At 45.4% G+C, this 26,529-nt stretch overlaps 1 protein-coding gene across 1 annotated transcript in view; it reads right to left on the bottom strand.

The window, feature by feature from the left end:
* Nucleotides 1-2,436: 2,436 nt before the first annotated feature.
* Nucleotides 2,437-26,529, bottom strand: part of LOC117980343 (uncharacterized) — a 176,129-nt gene continuing 152,036 nt past the window's right edge. The window contains exon 4 of the mRNA XM_063604582.1: nt 2,437-11,608. Coding sequence (XP_063460652.1) covers nt 11,557-11,608 — 52 coding nt within the window. The 3' untranslated portion in view covers nt 2,437-11,556. The remainder of the gene's footprint in view (nt 11,609-26,529) is intronic.

Genomic DNA, 26,529 nt, shown 5'->3' with positions numbered 1-26,529 from the left:
CAGACAAAAGATTAAATGGTTCCATCTGGACTTCCAAGTTCACTTATAAAGTCCATTTCGCCAAAGAGTGTGAAAGTGTCAAGTTGTTTAAAATGAGCCTAAATATCAAGGAATCAAAGAATAGAGGTTATAAAATGGACCCCAAAATAGGAAGGATACAGCTATAATTGCTTTGTCGAGAACTGGGAGATACAACTCCGCTTGAAAAGCTATGTACTTTTTATATGTGAACAATGCAGAGCCATGAGGCATCTGGGTCAGGGAGGAGTTCATTACCAATATAAGCAGATCAACAGCCAGAATAACATTGCAGCACCAGTTCCCCACACCTAGCCCTACAGGAGATAAGAGCCATGAAATCTTTTTATGTGGGTGCCAGGGGACAGGAAACAATGGATTTTCTCCATTTACATACAGTAAAAAACCAACTGCCTCCCACTTCCCTCCCAAAATAAGAGAGGAAGTTAAAAAAAAAAAAACCTTTTGCTGCTTTCTGGTGGGGATGCAAAGGATCCTGGTTTCTCAACTTAACCATTTGGATTACAAATGAAATGTCTCCAGGAGTGTGTTCCCACCTGGAGAGGTCCTGATCCACTCTTTTAATATGTAAATTCCTAGGAGCTAACCTAGACAACTATCTCAGGACAACTGACTTTAGGGGAGATAAGAGAAGTTTTATTATCCTTTTATATCAGAGCTATTAGCTCCATCATTGAGGGAAACATTGGCTGCAGATCTAATCTTCATGGTGTGTGAAAATGTTTCCATGGGAAGTGAGAGCCAAATTTTTTTTTCCTCTTTCTATCAGTTACATTTCCAAGTTTCAGGAGGCTAGTGCATTTTACAAGAGCACTGATGAATTGAGGAAAGTTTCATATCCCCACAATGATACAACAGTAGTTTCCCAAAATGTATGATGGCAATAAAAAAAAACTTGCTACTCTGGGAGGTAGAGATGGGGTTTAAGAGGCTACATATACTTAGAGGCCAGAAGACAAGGATAAATATGGTGCCCAAACTGATCATTTTTTAATGCTTTTAGCTGCATGTACAAGTGGCCAGATCATAGTGGTATAAGTAAATAGGCATTTGTTTTTTTCTCCCCTAAAGAAGTCTGAACGTCTGTATTCAGAGAAGTAATCATCAGTGCAGATTCTTCCTAGCTTCCTTCTGCCCTCTTAGTATGTAGCTTGCTGGTTGCAAAGTGGCTGCTCTACCTCCTTCCATCATGTTTGTATTATAATCACTAAAAAGGGAAAAGAGCAAAGGCAAAAGGTACATGCCAGCTTTTTTTTTTAAAGTCCTTCTGAAAAGACTATCAAGTAATATCCATTTATATCTTATTACCCATCTCCAGCAAAAGGAAGTTCAAAAAGGTAAATATTGGTACTAATCACATTGGTACCATGAAGAAAAATGGGTTTCTTTCAGCAAAGAGAAGAGAAAGAGCTATTAGAAAGGCAACCAGTGATGTCATCCATCACCTGGGCCTCAACTGAGAAAGAAGTACGAGGCTATAAAAATCCCATATAGTTTAGGAGTAGGCTGACCACCCCACTTCCTATCTGGAACTGTAGGAGGAGGCTTCCTCTCAGTGTACTGGCATTGTCACCATGTGATGAAGTTGGGTAGAAAGGTGGAGGGGTGTGTTTAGGCAGAGAGGGGCCTGAGCACACTATGAGGTGTTGTCCAGAAGTTCACTTCCCCAGTAGGGTACTCAGAAGGAAGGTAAGGGCAGTGGACTAAAAGATGCCCCAGTCAGGGGTGAAGAGGATGCAGAAGACATGGACCTTGTCACTAGAGGCTCTGGCAGTGACCACAAACATCAGCATTATATTTCTGTTCAAGCCGCCAAACCAGGTGTGACCAGATATATCAGCAGCATAGAGCAACAGAGGCCAATATCTAAAGAGCCCAGTGAGGAAGACAACAGCAGAGGCCAGGGAAGACCTGCAGCAGGTCTGTAGACCAGACACACTACCCCAACACTATAATGGGATGTAAGCTCCCCTGCCCACAACTGTAATACTGATGCAGGGGTGGGTGGTAGGAAAAGCTATAATTTTTGAATTGTGTAATGATGAATCCTGACCTGAACCTAATAAATGAGAGACTAAATTTCAAACTGAATGTGATTAAATTACCTTTAATTTGCAAAATCAAGGTATTTTCCCCAACATCTGCAGAAATGATGAGTGGGGATGGGGTGGGAACTTGAATTAGTTGAATTTAATTGTGAGATGTAAAAAGTTAACATTTTTGCACACCTGAGCAGTATATAAACTTAAAATTGATGGTCACGGATAAAATTAGGATTATGGTGTAGAAGTTATTAAAAGTTAGAATTAAGTGTGTGACTATTTGTGATATCTAAGTAAAGTTATGAGCTGATTTAGCTAATTGCTTTGTCAATGAAAAGAGCCAAACTCTGTAAAATATTTGAAGAGATTTATTCTGAGACAAATATGAATGACCATGGCAAGAGGCACAGTCACAAGACGTCCTGAGAACATGTGTCCAATGTGTTTGGGATACAGTTTGATTTTATACATTTTAGGGGGCATAAGACATCAATAAATACATTGGTTTGGTCCGGAAAGGTGGAACAACTTGAGGGGCAGTGGGGTCGGAGGCATACATTGGTTTAGTCCAGAAAGGTGGAACAACTTGAGGGGCAGTGGGGTCCGAGGCTGTGGGATGGTGATAGGTCATAGGTAAATCTAAAGATTTTCAGATTGGCAATTGGTTGAAAGAGTTACATAATTATTTAAAGACCTGGAATTAATAGAAAGAAGTGTCTGGGGTAAGATAAGGGATTGTAGAGACCAAGGTTCTTATGAAGTCTTACAGGTGGCTGCCCCTAGAGATAATAGATGGTGAATGTTTCCTATTCAGAACTTTAAAAGGTGCTAGAGTCTCAGTTAATCTCTTCAGGATTGGTGATGGTGGTGGGGTGGGGGCTGCAAGGGGAAAGATCTAGTTTTGTTAATAGAGACGCTTTACAGATGCAAATTCTCTCCTACAAAAGGCTTTGCAGGGCCATTTTAAAATATGTCAAAGAAATATATTGTGGAGTAAAATACTTTGATTTCCTTCAGGGTCCTGCTATCTGTCATGTGATACTATACTAGAGTCAAGTTGGAATTTGGTAACTTACTGCTAGGGAGAATCTGTTCTGTCAGTCTTAGGATCTCTATTTTAATGTTAATGCTGGTCAATTGTGTTCCTGAACTCCAATGGAAAGAAAGTATAATGTGGCATGTCTGATCCCCGCCTGCCCTCTCCTGTAATGACCTGAACTAGTTTTCAGGTTTCTTTGGAATCCCTGTGGCCAAGAGGGGGTCCATTCAGTCAGTCTAGGGGCTTAGAGTTTTATTTTTGGTTTACACCTTTATTCAGGGCACAAACATTGATTGAGCCTCCTATGAACAGATGCCATCCTTCATGCTGATGGCCTGATCTTAAGTGGTAAAGTGGAGTTGCAGAAAGTCTCTGGGGCTCTCTGAGCATAAGGAGGAGAACCCCACAAAGGGGAGTGAAGCAAGACAGCTTCTGCATGTTCAGGTTCTGAGTCCAAGGAGACTCTTGTGGGTTGTTCAGCAGGCTGAGGAATTTTGGGGTAAGTTTGGGAGGAGATTGTGAAAGTTATTTCTGCCTCTTAAGACCTAGTTCCACCCAAAGATAAAAGAAGAGATAGAATGTCCCTCTGTACTTAGTTGTCACTGGAGAATTTGTAAGGAATTCTCAGGAAAAAGTGATAGGAGAGGGTAAGGAGAAGATAATACTAGTAATAAGTTAACTATTATCGGTTATGTATTTCTACCCTGTGGAAAACATTAACATAATTATTTATCTTCAATTTTCACAATAATTTTTGCAAGGTAGATATTTTGATTCCCACTGTAGCATATGAGGAAACAGACTCAGGGAGATTAAAGAACTTTCCCAGGGTCATGAATCTAGTAATGGTCAGGGGTTCAAACCCAGTCCAGGGAGTTTGATGCCAGAGCAGAGCTTGTTTTACTGTGCAGTGTGACCCCAGTACATGTGCCTACTTCACAGGCCTACTGTGAACACTTCTTGGACACTTGCACAAATTCTCTCATTCTGAGAGTAAGGAGAGATTATTAGAGAAAAGGAGTAGGGTTTTACCCCTTGTTCCTAGACTCCCTACTTCCCATTCTGCCAAAAAAGCAGTGGCTGTGGGCCCTTACACTAAGGTCTGGTTCCTAACCTCTAAAATCTGGCTCCATGAGTAGGAGGAACAGGATTGTCAACAGACAGTTTTGTGGTAACAGCAAAAGACTCTCCTGATTCCTACGAGATGTAGTCAGTCTTCTGGGTATAAACACAGTGATCTTCCTGGATTCATAACCAACTGCATTTGCATTTGGGATTTTTCCATTACATTATTTGAACTACTCCCTCTCAATTTCATAACAAGTGATGTCACCCCTGAGGCCACCAGGGAGCACAGGGATTTTATGTCTTAAATCTGTGTCCAGATTACAATAGTGTAGCTAAGTCACATTACAGTAATTGCAAATATGCAACTCATTATTTTCTTTGGATCACTGGAGTACAGCACTAAAAATTCTAAATTTCAATTTTTGGTTTATTTCTCAAAATAGAACTCATTACATCCAGAGTTTTATGAGTCTCTTTAGGAAGATAAGGACAGATCTCACCCTATCACCATGAAGAAAATAATCCCTGAAGGTACTCTGTGGCCTGCATCTCCCATACCTAACTTCCTTCTTTTGCCCAAATTCATAAAGGTTTGATGGTATGATCTTGGATGAAAAGAGGAGGATAAAAATGCAAGACAGGAAAGTTTATGTCACCAGCTGGCTTAATGAAAGATGCTTGGGAATTGATCCTCTAAATATTTTTGAGTTTTTTATATGTAACAAAAAATAATGTGGTATTTATTGGCATGTTTCATGAGTTAAATTTAAAACTTTATTGTCAGAGGCTCTTAACTGAAGTAATTTAAAACCTGGCCCACACTTGGTGTGGATTTATAATGGGAAAGTGTTGTCTTTTGTGTTGCCCACTAGACCCTCAAAAGTGACCCTGCATGAAGAAGGGAATAAGCCCAAAATGGTAGGATCAATGCTGAGTATCAAATCGCAGCAGGACAAGTCACAGCGTTTTAGGAGGCTGAGCATGGGCTTAATCTGAATTGACTCTGACAGGTGAAGTTTGTCAGCAATGGCTGGGTGCAGTGGCTCATGCCTGGAATCCTGGTATTTTGGGGGACCAAGATAGAGGATCACTTGAGACCAGGAGTTCAAGAACAGACTGGGCAACATAGTGAGGCTCTGTCTCTGCAAAAAAAAAATTAAAACATCAGCCAGGTGCAGAGGCACGTGCCTATAGTTCCAGCTACTCAGGAGGCTGATGTGGGTAGATCACTTGAGTCCAGGAGTTTTAGAATGCTGTGAGCCATGACTGCAACATCTACTTCAGCCTGGTGACAGAGCAAGACCCTGTCTCAGGAAAATTTTTAAAAAAGTTTGCCAGCAAGAGTTTCTGGAGCAGAGTGAGGCAAACTATACTTTGCTAGACAAGACTCTAGCCAAATGTGGGGGTAGAGTAGGATGGGTTCAGGGGACAGATTCCAGTCCCCCTGAGAAGGAAATGTAAGACTACATAGAGATTGGGGTAGAGTTCTAGTACCAGAAAGACAAACTACATTAAGAAACCGAAGCAAAAGCCAAGTCATAAGCAATGTATACCATTGGCTGAAGGGGAAAGTCTGAAGCCAGATAAGCCTGAGAATGGCTGGAGGCCTACCAAAGGTACCAGACCCTTGCCGCAGATGGGAAAGGGGTATTTAATAAGCATATGAGGTTGGTTCATGGAGGTATGAGCAACAAGGCTGCCGCATTCTACAACTCTAAGGGCATTTGAAGGTCAGCCCTTGCCACTACCCGGTAGGCACCCGGACAGGGACTCATAGGGAATATCATGTGGAGTTGTCCCATGCATTGACCCTGAGTGGGAGATATTTAGTTTGCACATTTAAAGTCTTTGGAACCTTTAGTCTGGTGCAGATGGAAGAGAGATCACTGACAGCAAATTTCTATGTATTTGTGCATATTTGAAACTTAGATTTAGAAATAATTCTAAAATGTCTTGCTGCAAGTTGAGCATAGCATATTGCTGAATGTGAAGGGTGAGTGAAGCATTTCACCTGAAAGCAAATTTTACTTGTCAGAGGCAAGAATCATGGATTTTTTGATACCTAAGTGCTTTGATTCTCATCTTCAGATTTATTTGTACACGTTTCTCACATGAGCCTGGAAAATGTTACACAGGGAGATCAACAACCATCTAAACCGTGAGGCCAAGCAGGGCCTGAAAATGTGAACCCACAGCATTTCCTTGCCAGAGATTGCAATGTCTGGCTAACGGAACACATTTATTTCCCTCCATTGCTGCATCTTCAAGGTATACCTGTCAGTCACTCCTCACAACAATAAACTACTGTTTTATTCTGGTGTCTGCCCTCCCCTTCCCTCAGATGAGAATGATAAACTATAATCTGAAGAGTTGCAAAGGAGCACAGAAAATAATTCTCACTCATTTTCTTCTAGCAGCTTGTTTGGCCCAGCTATGATTGATTGAGTTCGGTCATGATGACACAAAGCTGGAGCTGTGATCACTCAATGTCCCTTCATCAGAGAAAATAAATCAAAGGGAACAGCGCCATGTGGCAGGGAAGTGAGATATCCCAGAACAATTACTGTGGCAGGCTGGGAGAGCAAGAGTCTCCCACAGAGGCTGAGTCTCTCAATTTTATTTTCATGATCAGGTTAGCTACTTTTCAAAGACGTACTATGACACTCACAAGGGGAGAGCCCGTGTTACCTGGCTTAGTTAAATATACTGACAGTGAAAGGGTTAGGAACAGACCTTCCCCTCTTCTTTCCCTGAGTGAATTGAAAAGCACTTTGAAAATATATTTAGTGTCTTTGAACATTTCTGGGCTCACTGCTGGGTAGTGTTTCTAGAAGCCAAGTAGGGATATAGAAGACTTACTCTCAAAAGCAAGATGAATTGAGTAAAACTCATGATCTAAATATTCTTTCCTAGGTTGGGTGATGAGGCAGGGTGGGATGACAGTGTATCCTAGTTACCAGAAACCTTGGACTCTCCTTTGAGGCCTTCCTCTCCCTCTGTACCCCCTCCAATCCATCACCACACCCTAACAATATTACCTTCTAAATGTCTCTAGTCCATACACTTGTTTCCATCTCAGTCACTAGCACTTGACCTTCATCTCTCACCAGGATCCCCTACCACCACCATCATGCTGTCCTTGCTCCCATTCCTGTGCTCTCATAGTCCTTTCCCCACTTGGCAGCCAGAGAGGTGTTTTCATAACACCAATTAAGTTATACCACTGTCTTAATAAAATACCTTCATTGGCTCACTTTTGCTCTTCAAATGATAACCTAATTCTTGACTATGGCCTTCAAGGTCCTATATTATACGACTTCTCTCTCCCTCTGTTTTCACTTCCTGCAACTCATCATTCATGATCCTCCAAAACACACTGACTTCCATCTTGTTCCTTCTACTTTGCACTTGCTGCACTCTCTTCCTAGAAGGTGCTTCCTTCCAACCTTGGCTTCTTTGTACCATTCGGGTAATCAGATTAATGTCCACTCCACAGAGCATCCTTCCCAGCCACCATTAGATTTTCACTCTCTGCCAAATCAGACACATTTTATAGATTAAACATTCATCCATCATCCATTAATTGTTCATCTTCAACAGACTGAGGGATCTAAGAGAACAAGTATCTCACCCTTGTGTCTAGTAATAACTGGCACCTAATAGGTAGGCACTCAGTAGTGAAGGAATAACATTCTGGCTCTAATTTCCAGCCCCAAGTTGCTGAGTTGTTCTAGCTATTAGGCTACCCTGCTCCCAGTGTTACATTATCTGGATTTCCTCCAGTTCAAGGCACTACAAGAGATAGTTTGATATTATACTCACCTTCTGACCTATTCTGCTTTGACTGAGTTCTGCTTATGAGAGTGGACTTAGCCCATGTCTGACCAGGAATACCAATGATATCTAAGTTCACTAGCAAACAGTGGGAAGGGATGATATGATAGATTAAGAACACCACAAACTCACTAGCTCTCTTCTCCAGTATATGTCTGAGAATATTTATCCACTTGAATCTGGGTCTGCGAATGCTTTGGCTGATGGAATACACTGAGAATAACACTGTTCCAGACCTGAGTCTAGGACTTATGACACTAGTTGCTTTCATGCGCGTCCGTGTGAAGAGACCACTAAACAGGCTTTGTGTGAGCAACATGGCTGTTTATTTCACCTGGGTGCAGGCAGGCTGAGTCCGAAAAGAGAGTCAGCGAAGGGAGATAAGGGTGGGGCCACTTTATAGGATTTGGGTAGGTAAAGGAAAATTACAGTCAAAGGGGGTTTGTTCTCTGGCGGGCAGGAGTGGGGGTCGCAAGGTGCTCAGTGGGGATGCTTTTTGAGCCAGGATGAGCCAGGAAAAGGACTTTCACAAGGTAATGTCATCAGTTAAGGCAAGGACCGGCCATTTATACTTCTTTTGTGGTGGAATGTCATCAGTTAAGGTGGGGCAGGGCATATTCACTTCTTTTGTGATTCTTCAGTTACTTCAGGCCATCTGGGTGTATACGTGCAAGTCACAGGGGATGCGATGGCTTAGCTTGGGCTCAGAGGCCTGACATTCCTGCCTTCTTATATTAATAAGAAAAATAAAATAGTGTTGAACTGTTGGGGCGGTGAAAATTTTTGGGGGGTGGTATGGAGAGAGAATGGGTGATGTTTCTCAGGGCTGCTTCAAGCGGGATTGGGGCGGCGTGGGAACCTAGAGTGGGAGAGATTAAGCTGAAGGGAGGTCTTGTGGTAAGGGGTGATATTGTGGGGATGTTAGAAGAAACATTTGTCGTATAGAATGATTGGTGATGGCCTGGATATGGTTTTGGATGAATTGAGAAACTAAAAGGAATAACAGAAGGAGAAAAACAAGTATAAAAGGTCTAAGAATTGGGACGACTCAGGATATCTGATTAGAGAGTGCCTAAGGAGATTCAGCAGTCCTGCCAGCAAAGATTATTTATTTACTTCAAGAGTTTGTTATGCCCAGACCGTTAGTTCCCCAAAGAAGACCACCAGAGTCCAGAGTCAAAGCCAAGCGGCAAGGATCTTTACTACAAGTTCGAACCTGGTCCCTCCATTCCACAGCATACAAGAGGGCCCTGAACAATGCGAGTGTTTGCTTTTTATAGCCTGAAAGTTACAGGGGAACAAAGGAATTCTTTTGGTTCCCACTCTTTCCGTAAAACTTTGAACGGCTGTCCCCTTATCGGAGACTTTCCTGGTGGTGTTTGTACTGGGCTCAGGAAGTTTGAGAGATATATGGTGATATGTGGTGGGATAGGAGGATGGGATGTGTTTGTACTGGGCTTGTTTGTTTTGAGCCCGGGGCTGAGGAATGTGCCCGGCTCTTTTCATTCCCCCCCTTTCTTTTCAGGTATTTTTAGAGCCAATCTTGGGTCTTATAAGTCTGATTCTGTTTCAGCGTTTATAGGTTGGTATTGGGCTCTGAGGACCATGAGTTGTACAGTGTCAAACCTTTCTCTAACGAACCGCAAAATTCTGTTAACAACACAAGGTTCTACGGGAAGCAGAAATAGTAGACTCAGCAGGGGTCCAAGGAAGGGGGCTAACAGAGAAAACATAGATGAGTTCCACCATTGGTCTGCAGCTGAAGCAAACTGCTGTGTTCTTACTTCTGTGCTTAACTTGCATAACTGTTGGACCCGGTCTTCCACAAGCCCTGATTCATTTATGTAGAAACAAGTCTTCCTTTAGAAACATACACATACCCCCTTTTTCAGCAGTGAGTAGGTCTAAGGCCCTCCGGTTCTGCAAGGTTACCTGTGCTAGGGACGTGAGCTGCCACTGGAGGGAGGCAAGGGACTCAGCTGACTCCTCCATAGCAACGGCAAATTGTTGGTACAGCTTGTTACTTTCTATGAGGGTGTGACCTAGGGCTCCCCCAGCCAGTCCGGCCGCCATGAAGGATGCGGTGAGGGAGATTCCTGCAATGAGGGGGAGAAATATGGCTTGTGCAGGTCTCGGTCTAGGGTCTGGGTGAATAACAGCACTAGTCCAGTTACCGGTATACCCTAGGAACTCGCCGGCAGTAAGTAGAGTTAACCGGGGAACTAATGGGATAGGAAGACACAGTAGGTTGGTAACAGAGGGGCTTGATAGGTTTTTAGATAATGTTCCATTACACCAGAAGAATATGCCTGACGGAGCCCTTAAGGTGATATTAGGGGGCATTGCAGTGATGCTGCAGAGGCTGGAATTAGTTCCTGAGAAAGAGTAGGGAAACTTTTCTTGACTGGGGTTTAGGTATAGTGGCACGTTAGGGATAGGGGCATATGAGAGGTTTCGGTGGTTGTTAGCTTGGGCAGAGGTGGAGGATCCCCATGGCAGGGGGACAGCGGTTAGCGGTGGACGCCCTAGAGTGGCACACAGAAAGCAGCCAGACAGGCTGTGAAGTCCTGTAAGGTTGGCAAGTTCTAATCCTTCTTGCAATAATTTTAACCAGGAAAAAGGACGTAAATCTTGTGTCAGGCGGTTTTCTTGTCGCTGGATATTTCCATGGACCAGGGGCCGTACCTGCACTAGACCCCGCCACAGATAGAGGTGACTGCTAGGCCATGTGGAGGCGGAGGAGTAGTATACAGCCCCGTGTTGAGGCGTGGTCCAGCGGGAGTTCCAGGGGTCTCTAACTATCCATGTATATGAAAGGTCTCCATCTCGTCTGCGATGGAAGGGCCATCTGGGATCTATCTGTTCTTTTCCACCCCACCATTGGTATTTATGGATGTTACAATAGTTATAAGGGCAGCCGGCACTTTGGTGCCACCAATAGTGCTTACAATTGTATTCAGTCTGATCATACTCGAAGCATATTATTGGTGCCACTGGTTTGGCTACTGGGAAATTGGTAAAATTTAGTAAAATTCGGCTATTGCACCCTGAAGAGGGGCAATCTGCACTGGCCACTAGTTTCCCGGGCTTATGAGGTTGCCCAGGGTGGGTTTGGTTTTCATAAAGCCAGAATCTCTAGACAAAGGGATTAGGAGCTGGCTTTACGTTTTTCCCAGCGGCCACTAGGGCGACCAATGTTAGAGTTAGACTACCTAACTGCATGTTTGCAGTGAGCTATGCTGCCAGCGCAGGGTGAGTTTTAAGGGGTTGTTCTTAGCTCTGTCCACAGTCCACGTGTCCGGTGCTTCAGCCGCCGCCGTGATTGGCCCCAGAAGGTCGGAGGTTGGGTCCACTGGCTTGACGTGGGTGTAGTGGATCCATGACGCAATGCCTTCTACCTTCAGGGCGGTGGGTGTGGTCAGGAGTACTTGGAGTGGTCCTTTCCACCTGGGCTCTAGGGTCTCTTGTCCGTGTCGCTTAACCAGGACCCAGTCTCCCGGCTGGTACGGATTGGGTGTCGGTGGGGGACTGGTCTCATATAGCTCTTTCAGCTTGGGCCAGATTTCTTGGTGAATTTTCTGTAAGGCTTGTAAGGAAAATAAGAATTCAGAGACATTTTCTGTTTCAGACTTAAGCAGGTCATCTTTTAAGCTAGGAACCAGGGGTGGAGGTCTGCCATACATGATTTCGTAAGGGGTAAGGCCCAGTTTGTAAGGGGTATTACGGGCCCGGAACAGAGCATAGGGGAGAAGGACTACCCAATTAGCGCCAGTCTCTATAGTCAATTTAGTTAAGGTCTCTTTTAAGGTCCGATTCATCCTTTCTACCTGTCCTGAACTCTGGGGCCTGTAAGCGCAATGTAGTTTTCAATTTGCCCCAAGGATGGAAGCCAAGTCCTGACTTACCTTAGCGACGAAAGCGGGCCCATTATCTGACCCTATCTGGATGGGGAAGCCATACCTGGGAAGGATATCTTCCAGAATTTTCTTTGCTACGACCTGAGCAGTTTCTCTTTTGGTTGGGAATGCTTCAGTCCACCCTGAAAAAGTATCTACAAAGACAAGTAAGTACCGGTACCCGTACTTTCCTGGCTTTATTTCAGTAAAATCTACTTCCCAGTAGATACCGGGCCTGGTTCCCCTGAGCCTTGTTCCTGTTGCAGCTTGAGATTGGGGGTATGCGTTGTTAAGCTGGCAGACTTTGCAACTTGTCACGATACTGCTGGCCATCTCAGCTATATGTCTGATTTTGAGCTTGGAGCGTCTGATCAGGTCTATCATCCGCCGGGCCCCCAGGTGGGTGGTTCGGTGGATGTGTTCTAACACCTGTTGTCCTAATTTTTCTGGTAGGATGGTTTGGTCATTAGTATCAGTCCACCACCCATTCTGGATTTGTTTCAGGGGAAGTTTGTCAATCCACTGGAGATCTTGTTCTGAATATTCAGGGGAAGTTTGTCAATCCACTGGAGATCTTGTTCTGAATATTCAGGGAAATATGGCAAGTCCCGGGGGCCCGGGTCAGGGAGCTGGAGTGCAAGGAGTTGGCTGGGAGCCTTTGCCACATTCCTTGCAGTTTGGTCTGCCAGAAAGTTGCCTTGAGCAGTTGGAGTAGTTAGTTTCTGATGCCCTGGGCAATGTACAATGGCTAATTTTTCTGGCCTCCATAGGGCTGTTAGCAGGGCTAGGATCTCTTGCTTGTTTTTTATCTCTTTTCCTTCAGCCGTCAGTAACCCTCGTTCCCTGTAAATGGCCCCATGTATATGCGCCGTTGCAAAAGCATATCGGCTGTCTGTATATACTGTCAGCTTTTTCCCCGCCCCTAAGGTAAGAGCTTGGGTGAGCGCTATCAGTTCGGCCTTCTGGGCTGATGTCCCCGGGGGCAGGGGTTCCGCCCAGATTACCTCAGTGTCTGAAGTTACTGCCGCTCCAGCGTACCTCTGGCCTTGATGCATGAAGCTGCTCCCATCAGTGAACCAGATGAGGTCGGCGTCAGGAAGTGGGCGGTCCTGCAGGTCTTCTCGAACTCCGTGCACCTGAGCTAGTATCTTGGTGCAGTCATGGAGTGGGGCGTCCAGATCCGGGTTGGGCAGCAGCGAGGCAGGGTTTAAGGTCGTTGGGGGCAGGAAAATTATCCTGAGAGGATTTAGTAGTAGTCCTTTGTACTGGGTGAGGCGGGCGTTACTCATCCATCGATTAGGTGGCTGTTTGAGTACACCTTCGATGGCATGTGGAGTAACGACCCACAATTCTTGCCCCATGACAAGTTTATGAGCATCTTGCACCATCAGAGCCGTGGCCGCAATCCTTCGGAGACAAGGGGGCCACCCGGCAGCTACTGGGTCTAACTTCTTTGACAGGTAGGCAACTGGCCTCCGCCAGGGGCCTAAGTTCTGAGTTACTACCGCCTTGGCGACACCCTTATTCCCATCCACGTATAAGTGGAAGGGCTTGGTAACATCAGGTAGTCCTAGTGCAGGCGCGGAGAGTAGGGCAGTTTTAATCTGTTGGAAGGCCAACTCGGCTTCGTCTGTCCAATTAAATGGCTGTTGCCCCCGTGTTGCCTGATACAAGGGTTTAGCCAGTTCTGCGAACCCAGGTATCCATAGTCTGCAAAATCCCGCCGACCCCAGGAATTCTCTCACTTGTCGGGTGGATTGTGGCCTGGGGATCTGCAGAACAGTTTGTTTCCGGGCGTCTGTTAGCCAGCGCTGCCCTCCCTTAAGCAGGTACCCTAGATATGTTACCTCTGGCTGTAGATGCTCTTTCTGTACCACTGCTGCCAGGACCTTGGTCATTTTTTTAGTGGCCTTAAATTGCTTTTCCTCTGGAGTATCTCTGTTATTGTAAACCCGCTGGGCTATCTGAAGGAGGTCCTGAATCCGCTTTCCCTCCAAGTCTTCTAATTTCTAGAGTTTTCTCTTAATATCTGGGGCTGCCTGATTTACGAAAGACATTACAACAGCTGCCTGACTTCCTGGAGCCTCTGGATCTATGGGGGTGTACTGTGTAAAAGCTTCCATTAATCTTTCTAAGTAGGTAGCTGGGCTCTCTGTCTTTCCCTGCAGAATAGAATATACTTTAGCCAAATTAGTGGGCTTGCGAGCAGCTGCCCAGAGACCTGCCATTAGAGTCTGGCGATAAAGGTGTAGCCGTCCCCTACCTTCTGCCGTGTTGTAGACCCACGCCGGCCTGGTCAGATGAAAGGTTGTGTTTATGAGGTCGGGGTTGGCAGTCGGTTGACCGTCGTCCCCCGGGACCAGCTTTCTAGCTTCTATCTGTATTCTCTCTCGCTCTTCTGTGGTGAACAAAATTCGGAGGAGCTGCTGACAATCATCCCAAGTGGGCTGGTGGGTGAACATGACACTATCTAGTAAAGCCAGTAAATCTTTGGGGTTGTCTGAAAACCGAGCACTCTGAGTTTTCCAGTTATACAGATCACTGGTGGAGAATGGCCAGTACTGGAGCCTGGGGATTCCTGTGTCATCTGGGGGTCCTATTTCCCAAAGGGGTAAAGCCACCGTGGAGTCAGGCAGCTGAGGGGGGCTAGTCCGTGAAGTGCGCCCTCACGTCCTCCCCGCCGGCCCTTCAAAGTTACTTTCCCTTTCAGCGGGCCCGTGTGTGCCGGCCGCCTCCCGTCCGCCTGCTCCCTCCCGCAGCTCAGCCAGGGGGGCTGGGGCCTGGGGCCCGGAGGGGTACGGAGGGGGTTCTGTGAACAGTGGGTCCCCACTGTCAGGTAGAACAGGATGGGGGTGGGGCAGTTGGTTGCTTGGATTTTAGTGGTCGAGCAACCAGTGCCTTACAGGGTTCAGAAGCCAATTGGAAAGGGGACAGCCAAGGAGGCGGGTTCTCAACAAGGTCCTGCCATATGAGGATATATGGGACTTGATCTAAGTGGCCCGCACGCCCAGGTAGGAAAATCTTGGACTTTACCCTAGTGATGACAGCAAGTCGGAAGGTCCCTTCGGGCGGCCACCCCACATCAAAGGCAGGCCATTCGGAGCGACACAGAGTAATTAGCTTTCCTTTCCTGATTTCTATACCAAGATCATGGCCCCTTGCTCTAACTTCTTTGAAATTACTCGTAAGGAGAGATAGAGGAGTGCTCTGGGTATTACCCATCCTGTAATAATTTGTAGTCTCTTCCTGTAAAGGAATGTGGGTTTGAATCCCAGTAAAGGAAATCTGATCTGACTTATTAATGATATCTAATCGCAGGCGCACTTTGGCAGCCCTGGTCAGAGGCAGCTGCTGCCCGCCAAACCGGGGCAGTTCAGATCGCAAGCGCGCACCGGAAGCCCGTGTCAGAGTTAGCTGCCTGGATCGCGGTCGCACTGGGGCAGCCCAGATTAGAGACAGCTGCTGCCTGCCAAACCGGGGCAGCTCAGATCGCAAGCGCGCACCGGAAGCCCGGGTCAGAGTTAGCCGCCTGGATCGCGGTCGCGCTGGGGCAGCCCAGATTAGAGACAGCTGCTGCCCGCCAAACCGGGGCAGTTCAGATCGCAAGTGCGCACCGGAAGCCCGGGTCAGAGTTAGCCGCCTGGATCGCGGTCGCGCTGGGGCAGCCCAGATTAGAGACAGCTGCTGCCCACCAAACCAGGGCAGCTCAGATCAGAGACAGCTGCTGCCCGCCCAACCGGGCAGCTCAGATACGGCTGCTGCCCGCCAAACCGGGGCAGCTCAGATCAGAGACAGCTGCTGCCCACCAAACCGGGGCAGCTCAGATCAGAGACAGCTGCTGCCCGCCAAACCGGGGCAGCTCAGATCAGAGACAGATGCTGCCCACCAAACCGGGGCAGCTCAGATCAGAGACAGCTGCTGCCCGCCCAACCGGGCAGCTCAGATACGGCTGCTGCCCGCCAAACCGGGGCAGCTCAGATCGCAATATAGATCAGATGAGAGCCAGGGGACGTCTCCCACCAGTCTCCGCTGGCCGTCCTATAGTGCGTCCGCCAGGACTGTGCCAGCTCCAGTTTCAGACCTCGCGAGTCACAGATTCGGATTCAGAACAGACACAGACAGACAAACGGAGACGAGCCAGCTCACCTATCAGTAGATCGATCCTAGCAGATCCGTTGACCAGGGGTCTGGTGGGCTTGGGGAATCCTGGACGAGCCCCCAGATGTTATGCCCAGACCGTTAGTTCCCGAAAGAAGACCACCAGAGTCCAGAGTCAAAGCCAAGTGGCAAGGATCTTTACTACAAGTTCGAACCTGGTCCCTCCATTCCACAGCATACAAGAGGGCCCAGAACAATGCGAGTGTTTGCTTTTTATAGCCTGAAAGTTACAGGGGAACAAAGGAATTCTTTTGGTTCCCGCTCTTTCAGTAAAACTTTGAACGGCTGTCCCCTTATTGGAGACTTTCCTGGTGGTGTTTGTACTGGGCTCAGGAAGTTTGAGAGATATATGGCGATATGTGGTGGGATGGGAGGATGGGATGTGTTTGTATTGGGCTTGTTTGTTTTGAGCCCGGGGCTGAGGAATGTGCCCGGCTCTTTTCAAGTTAAGACTGGCAGTTTGGGGATAGCACCAGGAGATATCAGCTTTGATGGCTTGGAAAAACAGTGTAAACGGGCAGTGTAAACAAGAGCAGGGCAAGTATGAATAGTTGAGAATGGTGAATAGGAGTATGACTAGACAGAAGATAGTAGGTATGACAAGTTTTTTGGGGCACAGTCTAAGTTGGTCTGGTGTCTGGAATGAGAAGCTTCTATACAGGAGCTTAAATGGGCTGTACCCTGTAGCATTCTGAGGACCGGCCTGAATTCTGAGAAGGGAAAGTGGTAAAAGTATTGTCCAGTCCCTTTTAAGTTGGTGGCTGAACTTGGTGAGGTGTGTTTTTAAAAGACCTTTAGTCCATTCTACTTTTCTTGAAGATGGAGGACCGTAAGGGATATAAAGGTTTCACTAAATACTAAGAGCCTGAAAAACTGCTTGGCTGATTTGACTAATAAAGGCTCATCTGTTATCAGACTGTATTGAGTTGGGAAGGCTTAACTGAGGAATTATGTCTGACAGAACGGAAGAAATGACTGCGGTGGCCTTCTCAGACCCTGTAGGAAAGGCCTCTACTTATCCAGTGAAAGTATCTACCTAGTCTAAGAGGTATTTTAGTTATCTGACTCAGGGCATGTTGAGTAAAGCTAATTTGCCAGTCCTGGGTGGGGCAAATCCTCAAGCTTGATGTGTAGGGAAGGGAGGAGGCCTGAATAATCCCTGAGGAGTAGTAGAATAGCAGATGGAACACTGAGAAGTTATTTCCTTGAGGATAGATTTCCACGATGGAAAGGAAATGAGAGGTTCTAAGAGGCAGGCTAGTGGCTTGTACTATAGTATAACCTGCCTTTGCTGGCATGTGGCGATTAGGCCTGGTGGAACCACCATCAATAAATCAAGCGTGATCAGGGTGAGGAACAGGAAAGAAGGAAATTTGGGGAAATGGGGTGAATGTCAGGTGGATCAGAGAGATACAGTCATGGGGGTCAGGTGTGGTATCAGGAATAATGTGGGAGGCCGGATTGAAGTCCGGGCCAGGAACAATGGTAATTGTGGGAGACTCAACAAAGAGTGAGTATAGCTGAAGGAGCCAGGAAGCAGAAAGTATATGCGTCAGGTATGAGGAAGAAAATAGATTTTGGAAGTTATGAGAACTGTAGAGAGTGAGTGGAGCATAGTTTGTGATTTTGAGGGCCTCTAAAAGTATTAAAGCAGCGGCAGCCGCTGCACGCAGACATGAGGGCTAGGCTAAAACAGTAAGGTCAAGTTGTTTGGACAGAAAGGCTACAGGGTGTGGTCCTGGCTCTTGTGTAAGAATTCTGACCACGCTAACCATGCCTAGGAAGGAAAGGAGTTGTTGTTTTGTAGAAGGTGCTGGGGTTTGAGAGATCAGTCAGACACGATTGGCAGGGAGAGCACGTGTGTTTTTATGGGAATTATGCCAAGATAGGTAACAGATGAGGAAGAAATTTGGGCTTGATTGAAGTAATGGGGGCTGACTGTGAAGGTTTGCAGCAGTACAGCCTTGGTAATTTGCTGAGCCTAATGGGTGTCAGGGTCAGTCTAAGTGAAAGCAAAGAGAGGCTGGGACGAGGGGTGCAGGGGAATAGTGAAAAAAGCATCTTTAAGGTCAAGCACGGAATAGTGAGTTGTGGAGGCAGGTATTGAGGACAAAAGAGTGTACGGGTTGGGCACCACAGGGTGGACAGGCAAAACAATTTGGTTGATAAGGTGCAGATCCTGAACTAACTTGTAAGGCTTGTCTGGTTTTAGGACAGGTAAAATGGGGGAATTGTAAGGAGAGTTTATAGGGTTTAAAAGGCCATGCTGTAGCAGGCGAGTGATAACAGGCTTTAATCTTTTTAAAGCGTGCTGTGGGATGGGATATTGGCGTTGAATGGGGTAAGGGTGATTAGGTTTTAATGAGATGGTAAGGGGTGCATGATAGGTCGCCAAGGAGGGGGTAGAGTTATCTTATACTTGTGGGTTAAGGTGGGGGGATAGAAGAGGAGAACGCAAAGGAGGCTTTGGATTGGGAAGAAGGGTGGCAATGAGATATAGCTGTAGTCCGGGAATAGTCAGGGAAGCAGATAATTTAGTTAAAAGTGTCTCAGCCTAATAAGGGAACTGGGCAGGTGGGGATAACTAAAAAGGAGTGCTTAAAAGAGTATTGTCTAAGTTGGCACCAGAGTTGGGGAGTTTTAAGAGCTTTAGAAGCCTGGCCATCAATACCCACAACAGTTATGGAGGCAAGGGAAACAGGCCCTTGAAAAGAAGGTAATGTGGAGTGGGTAGCCTCCTTATTGATTAAGAAGGGGACGGGCTTACCTTCCACTGTGAGAGTTACCCGAAGCTTGGCGTCCGCGATGGTCTAGGGGGCTTCCGAGGCGATCGCGCAGTGTCAGTCTTCAGCCGCTAAGCCAAGAAGATCTGGGAAGGAGTCAGAGAGCCTTGGGCCAGAGTTCCAGGGGCTCTGGGAGTGGCTGCCAGGTGAGTTGAACAGTCCGATTTTCAGTGGGGTCCCACACAGATGGGACGTGGCTTAGGAGGAATCCCGGGCTCTGGGCATTCCTTGGCCCAGTGGCCAGATTTCCGGCACGTGTAGCAAGCTCCTGGGGGAGGAGGTTCTGGAGGAATGCCTGGCCACTGTGGTTCAGGCGTTTGGAAGTTGTTATGTGCTGGAGATGTGGCTGGGGTTTGTCTCACAGTGGAGGCAAGGAATTGCAACTTTTTTCTATTATTGTACACCTTGAAGGCAAGGTTAATTAAATCCTGTTGTGGGGTTTGAGGGCTGGAATTTAATTTTTGGAGTTTTATTTAATGTCGGGAGCAGATTGGGTAATAAAATGTATTTTGAGAATAAGACGGCCTTTTGACCTTTTAGGGTCTAGGGCTGTAAAGTGTCTCAGGGTTGCTGCCAAACAAGTCATGAACTGGGCTGGATTTTTATATTTGATGAAAAAGAGCCTAACGCTTCTGATTTGGGATAAAGAAAAAGAAGCATTAACCTTGACTATGCCTTTAGCTCCAGCCACCTTTTTAAGAGTAAGTTGCTGGGCAGGAGGGGGAGGGCTAGTCACGGAACGAAACTGTAAGCCGGACCAGGTGTGAGGAGGGGAGGTGATAAAAAGATTATAGAGTGGAGGAGCAGAGGCTGAGGAAGAATTGGGACCTAGCTCGGCCTGGCGAGGACCAGCCTGGGGAGGAAGGGAGAGGTCAGATGGGTCTGTAGAAAAGGAAGATTAGAAAGACTCAGCGACGCTTGGGGTTGGTACTGAGGGGACAGGAGGGAGGGAAAGAAGGAAGATTTGGGATGAGTTGCACTGGGCACGGAGACTAGGAAGGGACTGCTGTGTAAAAGAATGCCTGGATGTCAGGCACCTCAGACCATTTGCCTATTTTACGACAAGAATTATTTAGATCTTGCAGGATGGAAAAATTCAAAGTGCCATTTTCTGGCTATTTGGAACTACAGTCGAGTTTGTATTGGGGTCAAGCGGCATTGCAGAAGAAAATAAGGCATTTAGGTTTTAGGTCAGGTGTGAGTTGAAGAGGTTTTAAGTTTTTGAGAACACAGGCTAAGGGAGAAGGAGGAATGGAAGGTGGAAGCTTACCCATAGTGAAGGATGCAAGCCCAGAGAAAAGAGTAGAGACACGGAGAAGGGGTGGGGGGTTCTTGCCTTCCAGGAAAGCAGAGAAGGGGTTGGGGCATGGAAATAAGGGATTGGGGCACAGAGATAAGAGGTCAGGGTGCGGAAATAAGGGATTGGGGCACAGAGATAAGAGGTTGGGGTGTGGAAATAAGCGACTGGGGGGTTCTTGCCCCCTTGGGAAGCGGGACTTGCCGCTAAGGGTGAAGGAGAAGGGGTTGAGGGGTACTTGCCCTTGCCCCAGGAAAGCGGGACTTGCCGCTAAGGGTGAAGGGGAAGGGGTTGAGGGGTAGTGAGGGAGGTTGGAGAAGAGAGTAAAAACAGGCCGCTTACCGGATTTGAAATTGGTGAGATGTTTCTTGGGCTGATCGGTCTGAGGACCTGAGGTCGTAGGTGGATCTTTCTCACGGAGCAAAGAGCAGGAGGACAGGAGATTGATCTCCCAAGGGAGGTCCCCTGATCTGAGTCACAGCACCAAATTTCATGGGTGCCTGTGTGAAGAGACCACCAAACAGGCTTTGTGTGAGCAACATGGCTGTTTATTTCACCTGGGTGCAGGTGGGCTGAGTCCGAAAAGAGAGTCAGCGAAGGGAGATAAGGGTAGGGCCACTTTATAGGATTTGGGTAGGTAAAGGAAAATTACAGTCAAAGGGGGTTTGTTCTCTGGCGGGCAGGAGTGGGGGTCGCAAGGTGCTCAGTGGGGGTGCTTTTTGAGCCAGGATGAGCCAGGAAAAGGACTTTCACAAGGTAATGTCATCAGTTAAGGCAAGGACCGGCCATTTACACTTCTTTTGTGGTGGAATGTCATCAGTTAAGGTGGGGCAGGGCATATTCACTTCTTTTGTGATTCTTCAGTTACTTCAGGCCATCTGGGTGTATACGTGCAAGTCACAGGGGATGCGATGGCTTGGCTTGGGCTCAGAGGCCTGACAGTTGCTTCTATTTTTAGCCTCTGGAAACACACTCTCTTAGAGCCCTGAGCCACATGGAAGAAGTTCAGCTATCTTGCAAAGAAGCCATGTGGAGAAGCCCTGAAACCACAGGAGAGGAAGAAGGCCCTGGCTGAGCCTAGGCATCAGCCAACCCAACTAAGCTGCTAGACACATTAAAGAATGCTTCTTGGACCACCATAAATCCGAACAGCCACCAGCTGAAGATAACTTGAACATTGTATTCATTGATTGAGTGGCCCCAGTCAATGCCATGAAGCAGAAGAATTGGCAAGCTAAGCCCTGGCCAAAATTCTAACCTATAGACTTTGAACTTAATGAATTGAATATTGTTTTAAGACATTACATTTTGGGTGGTTTGTTAAATGACAATACATGACAGGACAAGCATGTAGACTGACTTTTGTACTTCAAAGAAGGTATGACTATCTACTCCCTTCCTACTTTGAAAGAATGGTTGCAATTGCCCAGCAATAAGATATACAACAAAACCATAATCAATACTTGGGAATGAAGGGTGGGTGATGAAGGTGGCTTCACACGTGGGGAGCAGATTCCTGTTTTTTAGGATGGTTGATCTAAACCACAATAATATCAAGAATATCTCATCAGGACAGCACATATATGAGAAATACCATTATAATATCCAGTTTAATTCCAATCCAATTTTCCTCCAGACCTAGCTGATAAGCCTATCCAGACAGCGTGTGAGGTGGTAATCATAGGTGTACTTTATCAGGTGCTAATAACAGAATCTGACCATGATTTCTAAGTTTATTTGAGGGCGTGCAACATTCTCAGAGATTAGTCCTAAAAGGCCTTTTGGCACCCTCTACCAACCCATCCACCAAATCCACTAACAGCAAAAAAGAGAAAATCTCAGCAATTTCTTTCCTGCAGAGTCGTCTTTCTTGATATTATCTAAACCTAAAATGCACTAGAATATATTTCTGTTTGTTTTCATCACTGCTGTGTTCTCAGTGCCTAGAACAGGGCCTGGGACATAGTAGACTCAATAAATATTGCTGATAAAATAAATTGTTGCATTAGAAAAAAATAAGACGCAATTCTGGGCAGAGGTGGTCACTCTCTAGAGGTATCAGACTACCAGCATCTCTTCAAGGCCTCAGGCATGTCCAAGTATGGTTCAGAAGAGTATCAGAAAATATTTTATTTAAAAAGTATTAAGTATATTTTATAACATTTAAGAAAAAAGAATGAAGAATAACATAACTAATATCCATGTACTACCACCTGGCTTAAGAGCTAATATATTGCCAACAATGTTCAATTCACCTAGTGTGGCCCTCCCTGGGTGCCTTCTCCATCCTGCCCCTGAAATATAATGACTAGACTTAATTTGGTGTTTATCAATCTCATGTATTTCTTTATAGTTTTATTATATGTATATGTATCTTTAAGCACCAATAGTGTTGTGTTGCATGCTCTAAATTGTATGTGTTATCTTACTGTGTAAGTTCTTCTGTAATCTGCTCTAGTTATATTTAAGTGCACACCTTTCAGAAATTCTATACACATACATGTGCACACGCATATGCAGACATACTGTATATGCTGTTTTGTAACTTCATTTTTTCTTTACAGTTTTTCATCCTAAGACATCTTGCAAATACAAAAAGTAATACAAAAAACCCAAGTTGGACAAAACTTAAGAAATTAAACACTGCACCCTATGTATTCCCTTCCTCCACTGCATTCAGGTCCTCCCCACATAGACATTTATATTTTCCATCCCCCCAAAATATCTAATATTAGTTTATATTTTTTAAACTTCATATTGCATTCTGTTCTGAAATGAAGAGGTGAAATTGTGACTTTTGAGCTTCTGGGCTTCCCGTAGGGGCAACAGTTCCAACTCCCCACCTGGTGAGTGCCACTGCACCATTACCTGGTCTCAGGTCCGCTCCCACCACCTTCCACTCACTCCCCACCATCCCACAGCCCCATTACACCACTATCCTAGTCTCTTCATTCTTCAGATTACTTCAGAGCACACTATGGGTATCACCACCACACAGATTTTTCTCCTCTCTTCATTTTTGACACTTGTGGATTTCCCTGTTTTATTGTGAAATCATCTATGCCTTTTTTTTTTTTTTTTTTTGAGACAGGGTCTCACTTTGTTTCCCAGGCTGAAGTGCGAGGTGCAATCATGACTCACTGCAGCCTTCAACTCCCAGGCTCAAGCTATTCTTCCACCTCAGCTCTGGAGTAGCTGGGACTACAGGCACACATCACCACAGCTAGCTAACTTTTTTGTTTTTTGTAGAGACAGGGTCTCCATGTGTTTCCCAGGCTGGCCTCCTACCTCAGACTCCCAAAGTGCTAGTGTATAGAGCGCCCTTGACATAAGTAACTCCATCTTAGAAAAAGACTCCATCTTACATTTCAAAAGGCACTTTGCCAACAGGGAGCAGATGTTTTGCGTGATCAATAAAGACTGCATCCAGCCAGGTAACAACGTAACCAAGCACACTCTTCCACTATCAGTCCTCACCAGAGGATTCTGTGGCCATAAAAAGAGCAGGACTTCTGCATCTCCTAACACCCATCGTTGCTGTCACTTGTGATAAGCACCTGGCATATGCCGCCGAAGGCTCTGCCCGCAACAAAGACTCCTCCCTGCAAGAACAACAGATCACCTGGGCCAGACCAGGATATTCTTTTTGTCTCATCACTCATGCTCGACTGGTTCACTAATCCTTTTTCCTATCCCCTTTCTCTTAATGTTAAATGTTTGTTGTGGAACATTTAGTCTATAATATTTATACATTGAATAAGTATACTATATGTATGGTTTGCAAAATTGACTGACTTGTGGAGTGACTTGAGCCCGTGTGCCTGTGGCTCTGACTACCGAGTGAACAGGAAGTACTAAGGAGAACTGCCTCCTTGGGAACTCCATGGAGCTCTTGGCTTTTGTAATTGAAATAGCATTAATAAAAGTCTGACATTGTGGAAAGACACAAATGTGCACGGACTTGGTTATCTCTGACTTGCATCCTTCACAATAGCTGGGATTACAGGCATGAGCCACCGCACCTGGCCTCATCTATGCATTTTAAAAGATGTTTATTCTACCATATGCAGTTTTTCTAGGTGTAGCAGGGGAGTTTTTCAGGATAAGAAACCTGCCAAATTTCTGGAAGTGAAAGTCTTGAAAGTTTCCTAAATATTCTAAATATGTATTGTAGTCAGCACAAATAGTAATTTCCCATAAGAATCTCACAATTTAAATAGCTGACAGATATTTATAAAACATCTGCTAGATTTTATTAGGGGTATGTCAATTTAATCTAAACAACTCACTTTGTTTCAGTGTTAATGTGTTTATATAATAATTTTTGTTTTCATAGATACATTTTACAGTTATTAAATAGAGAATAACAATACATGTCTAATAGTTTAAGAAAAAAAGTAACAGAGTTTTCCTTTATTAGAACAAAAATGAAAGGAATTATTTCATAGGCATTAGAATAAAAATGAAGGGAATTCTTTCATAGCAGTGTAGTAAAGAAAAGGGGAGAAAGGTTGTGCGGGGACAATCTTCAAACTGGTTAAGACAAGTTTAGTTAGAAAGAACATTCTGAGTTGGACTGACTAACCCAGATGTGAGGGGGCACCCATTATTTGGTAAAAAAAGATTTTGGTATGACCATACAAGCAAGTATACCCATTAGTTATGACCAGTGGAAAAATGGAACTCTGTAAATTTGGGAAGTTCTGTTCTAGAACTACACACTGAAGATCAAGTAGATATTATTTCATCTGAGGTTCATATTTTGTGGTCATGACTGCTTAGATATTTTTATTTTGCATTTATTCTCTTTTTATATTTGAAATTTCACCCTGACTTAGTAGGTATCCTAGCTAGCTTCTGACTGCTCCTCCCCCATGTTCTAGCCTCTTCCTGCTTCAGCTCCTGGAGGCTCATGCATTTCCACAGTAGTCTGTTGCCCCTGACTTACAATGTCAATGACAGGCACTAGGATGGGTAGAAGGAGAATGAGTTGCATATGAGATGAATGCATATGAGTACTTATTTCCACAGCATGCTCCCTGACAGGTCATCATGGGTTATCTGTGTTTCCCTACCCAAGGTCATGGCTCCTTCCAGGCAATATTTCCATACAGTTGCCATCTCCTGGTTATGGTAACTCTTGCCCCTTCAGGCTTTGAATGGTCCCCGTACCTCCTTGCTACTAGCTCCACACGCCATTGACACTGCCCACCTCTTTATTAAACTCCCTTCAAATTATCTAACTTGATTGTTCCATCCAATTCTTGCTGACTGATACAGTGGATAATTTTGGTGTGAAATGAGGCTGAGGATATTGGAAGGGAACAACCCTGCTGATATGGTCAGATACGTTTTTTAAAAGATTACTCTGGCTATAATAAAAACCAATTGTAAGAAAGCCAGAATGGATGTGGGTAGACCTATTAGGAAATTTTATCAGTTGCCCTGGAGAGACTAATACTATTTGTCATGGATTTAGATGAGGAGATGATGATGATTACTCCCAGGTTTCCAGCTTGCGTAACTGGATAGCATAGCAGCCGTAACATGGAGAACACTGGAACGAACCAGGTTTTCCAAGTAAAGGCAAGCAAGCACAGGGAGCAGCTCATTTATTTTGATTCTGAATATGTTTAGTGGAAGGGGCCTTCAGGACACCCAAGATGAGGGCAAGTGGCCAGCTGGACGTATGGGTCTGGGGAGCTTGGAAGATGTAAATTTGTGAGACATGTAGAGTGATCGGATGGCCTGAGAACAGAGTAAAGAGTGAAAAGAGGAGAGGGCTAGGAATGAAACTTGAGGAATCCCATCATATAATGACTAGTGAGAGGCAAAGTGTACAAATGAAACTGAGAAGGACTAGCCAGAGAGCAAAGAGGAATTCAGCTATCAAAATAGGTCTGAGTCCAACACAAATATCTGATAGCCTGGTGTGAGTTTTTCCAACTTTCAGATTCATCCCACCTGATGATGACAGCCAGTGGTTGCAAAGTCTCACCAGGTTTCTCTCAAACCTTGGAAAGCCACAGAGACAGGTGCGTAGGTCACAGTTTAGGAATACTGGCTCAGAGCCAGATAACCTGGGTTTGCATCGTAATTTCATCTTCTATCAGCTATATGACCTTGGGAAAGTTGCCTAACCTGTATCATTCCTAAAATGGAGATAAATTTATTACTTCCATCTTAGGCACTATGAAAAGTAGACAAAAATAATGTGTACAAAGTCTATAGCACAGTGTATGACACATAGTAAATTTTGGATGTTATTCTCATTTTTCATGAAAAGATTAGGGAATCCAAGGAAAGCAAAACAAAACAAAAGGTAAAAGAAAGAGAGATAAAACATAATGATAGAAAGCCCAGATCACATCTC

This window comes from Pan paniscus, chromosome 4 (assembly GCF_029289425.2).
Source record: "Pan paniscus chromosome 4, NHGRI_mPanPan1-v2.0_pri, whole genome shotgun sequence".
Classification (NCBI taxonomy): Eukaryota; Metazoa; Chordata; class Mammalia; order Primates; family Hominidae; genus Pan; species Pan paniscus.
The sequence above is the reverse complement of the archived record's forward strand: the minus strand, read 5'-3'. Positions and strand labels throughout refer to the sequence as shown.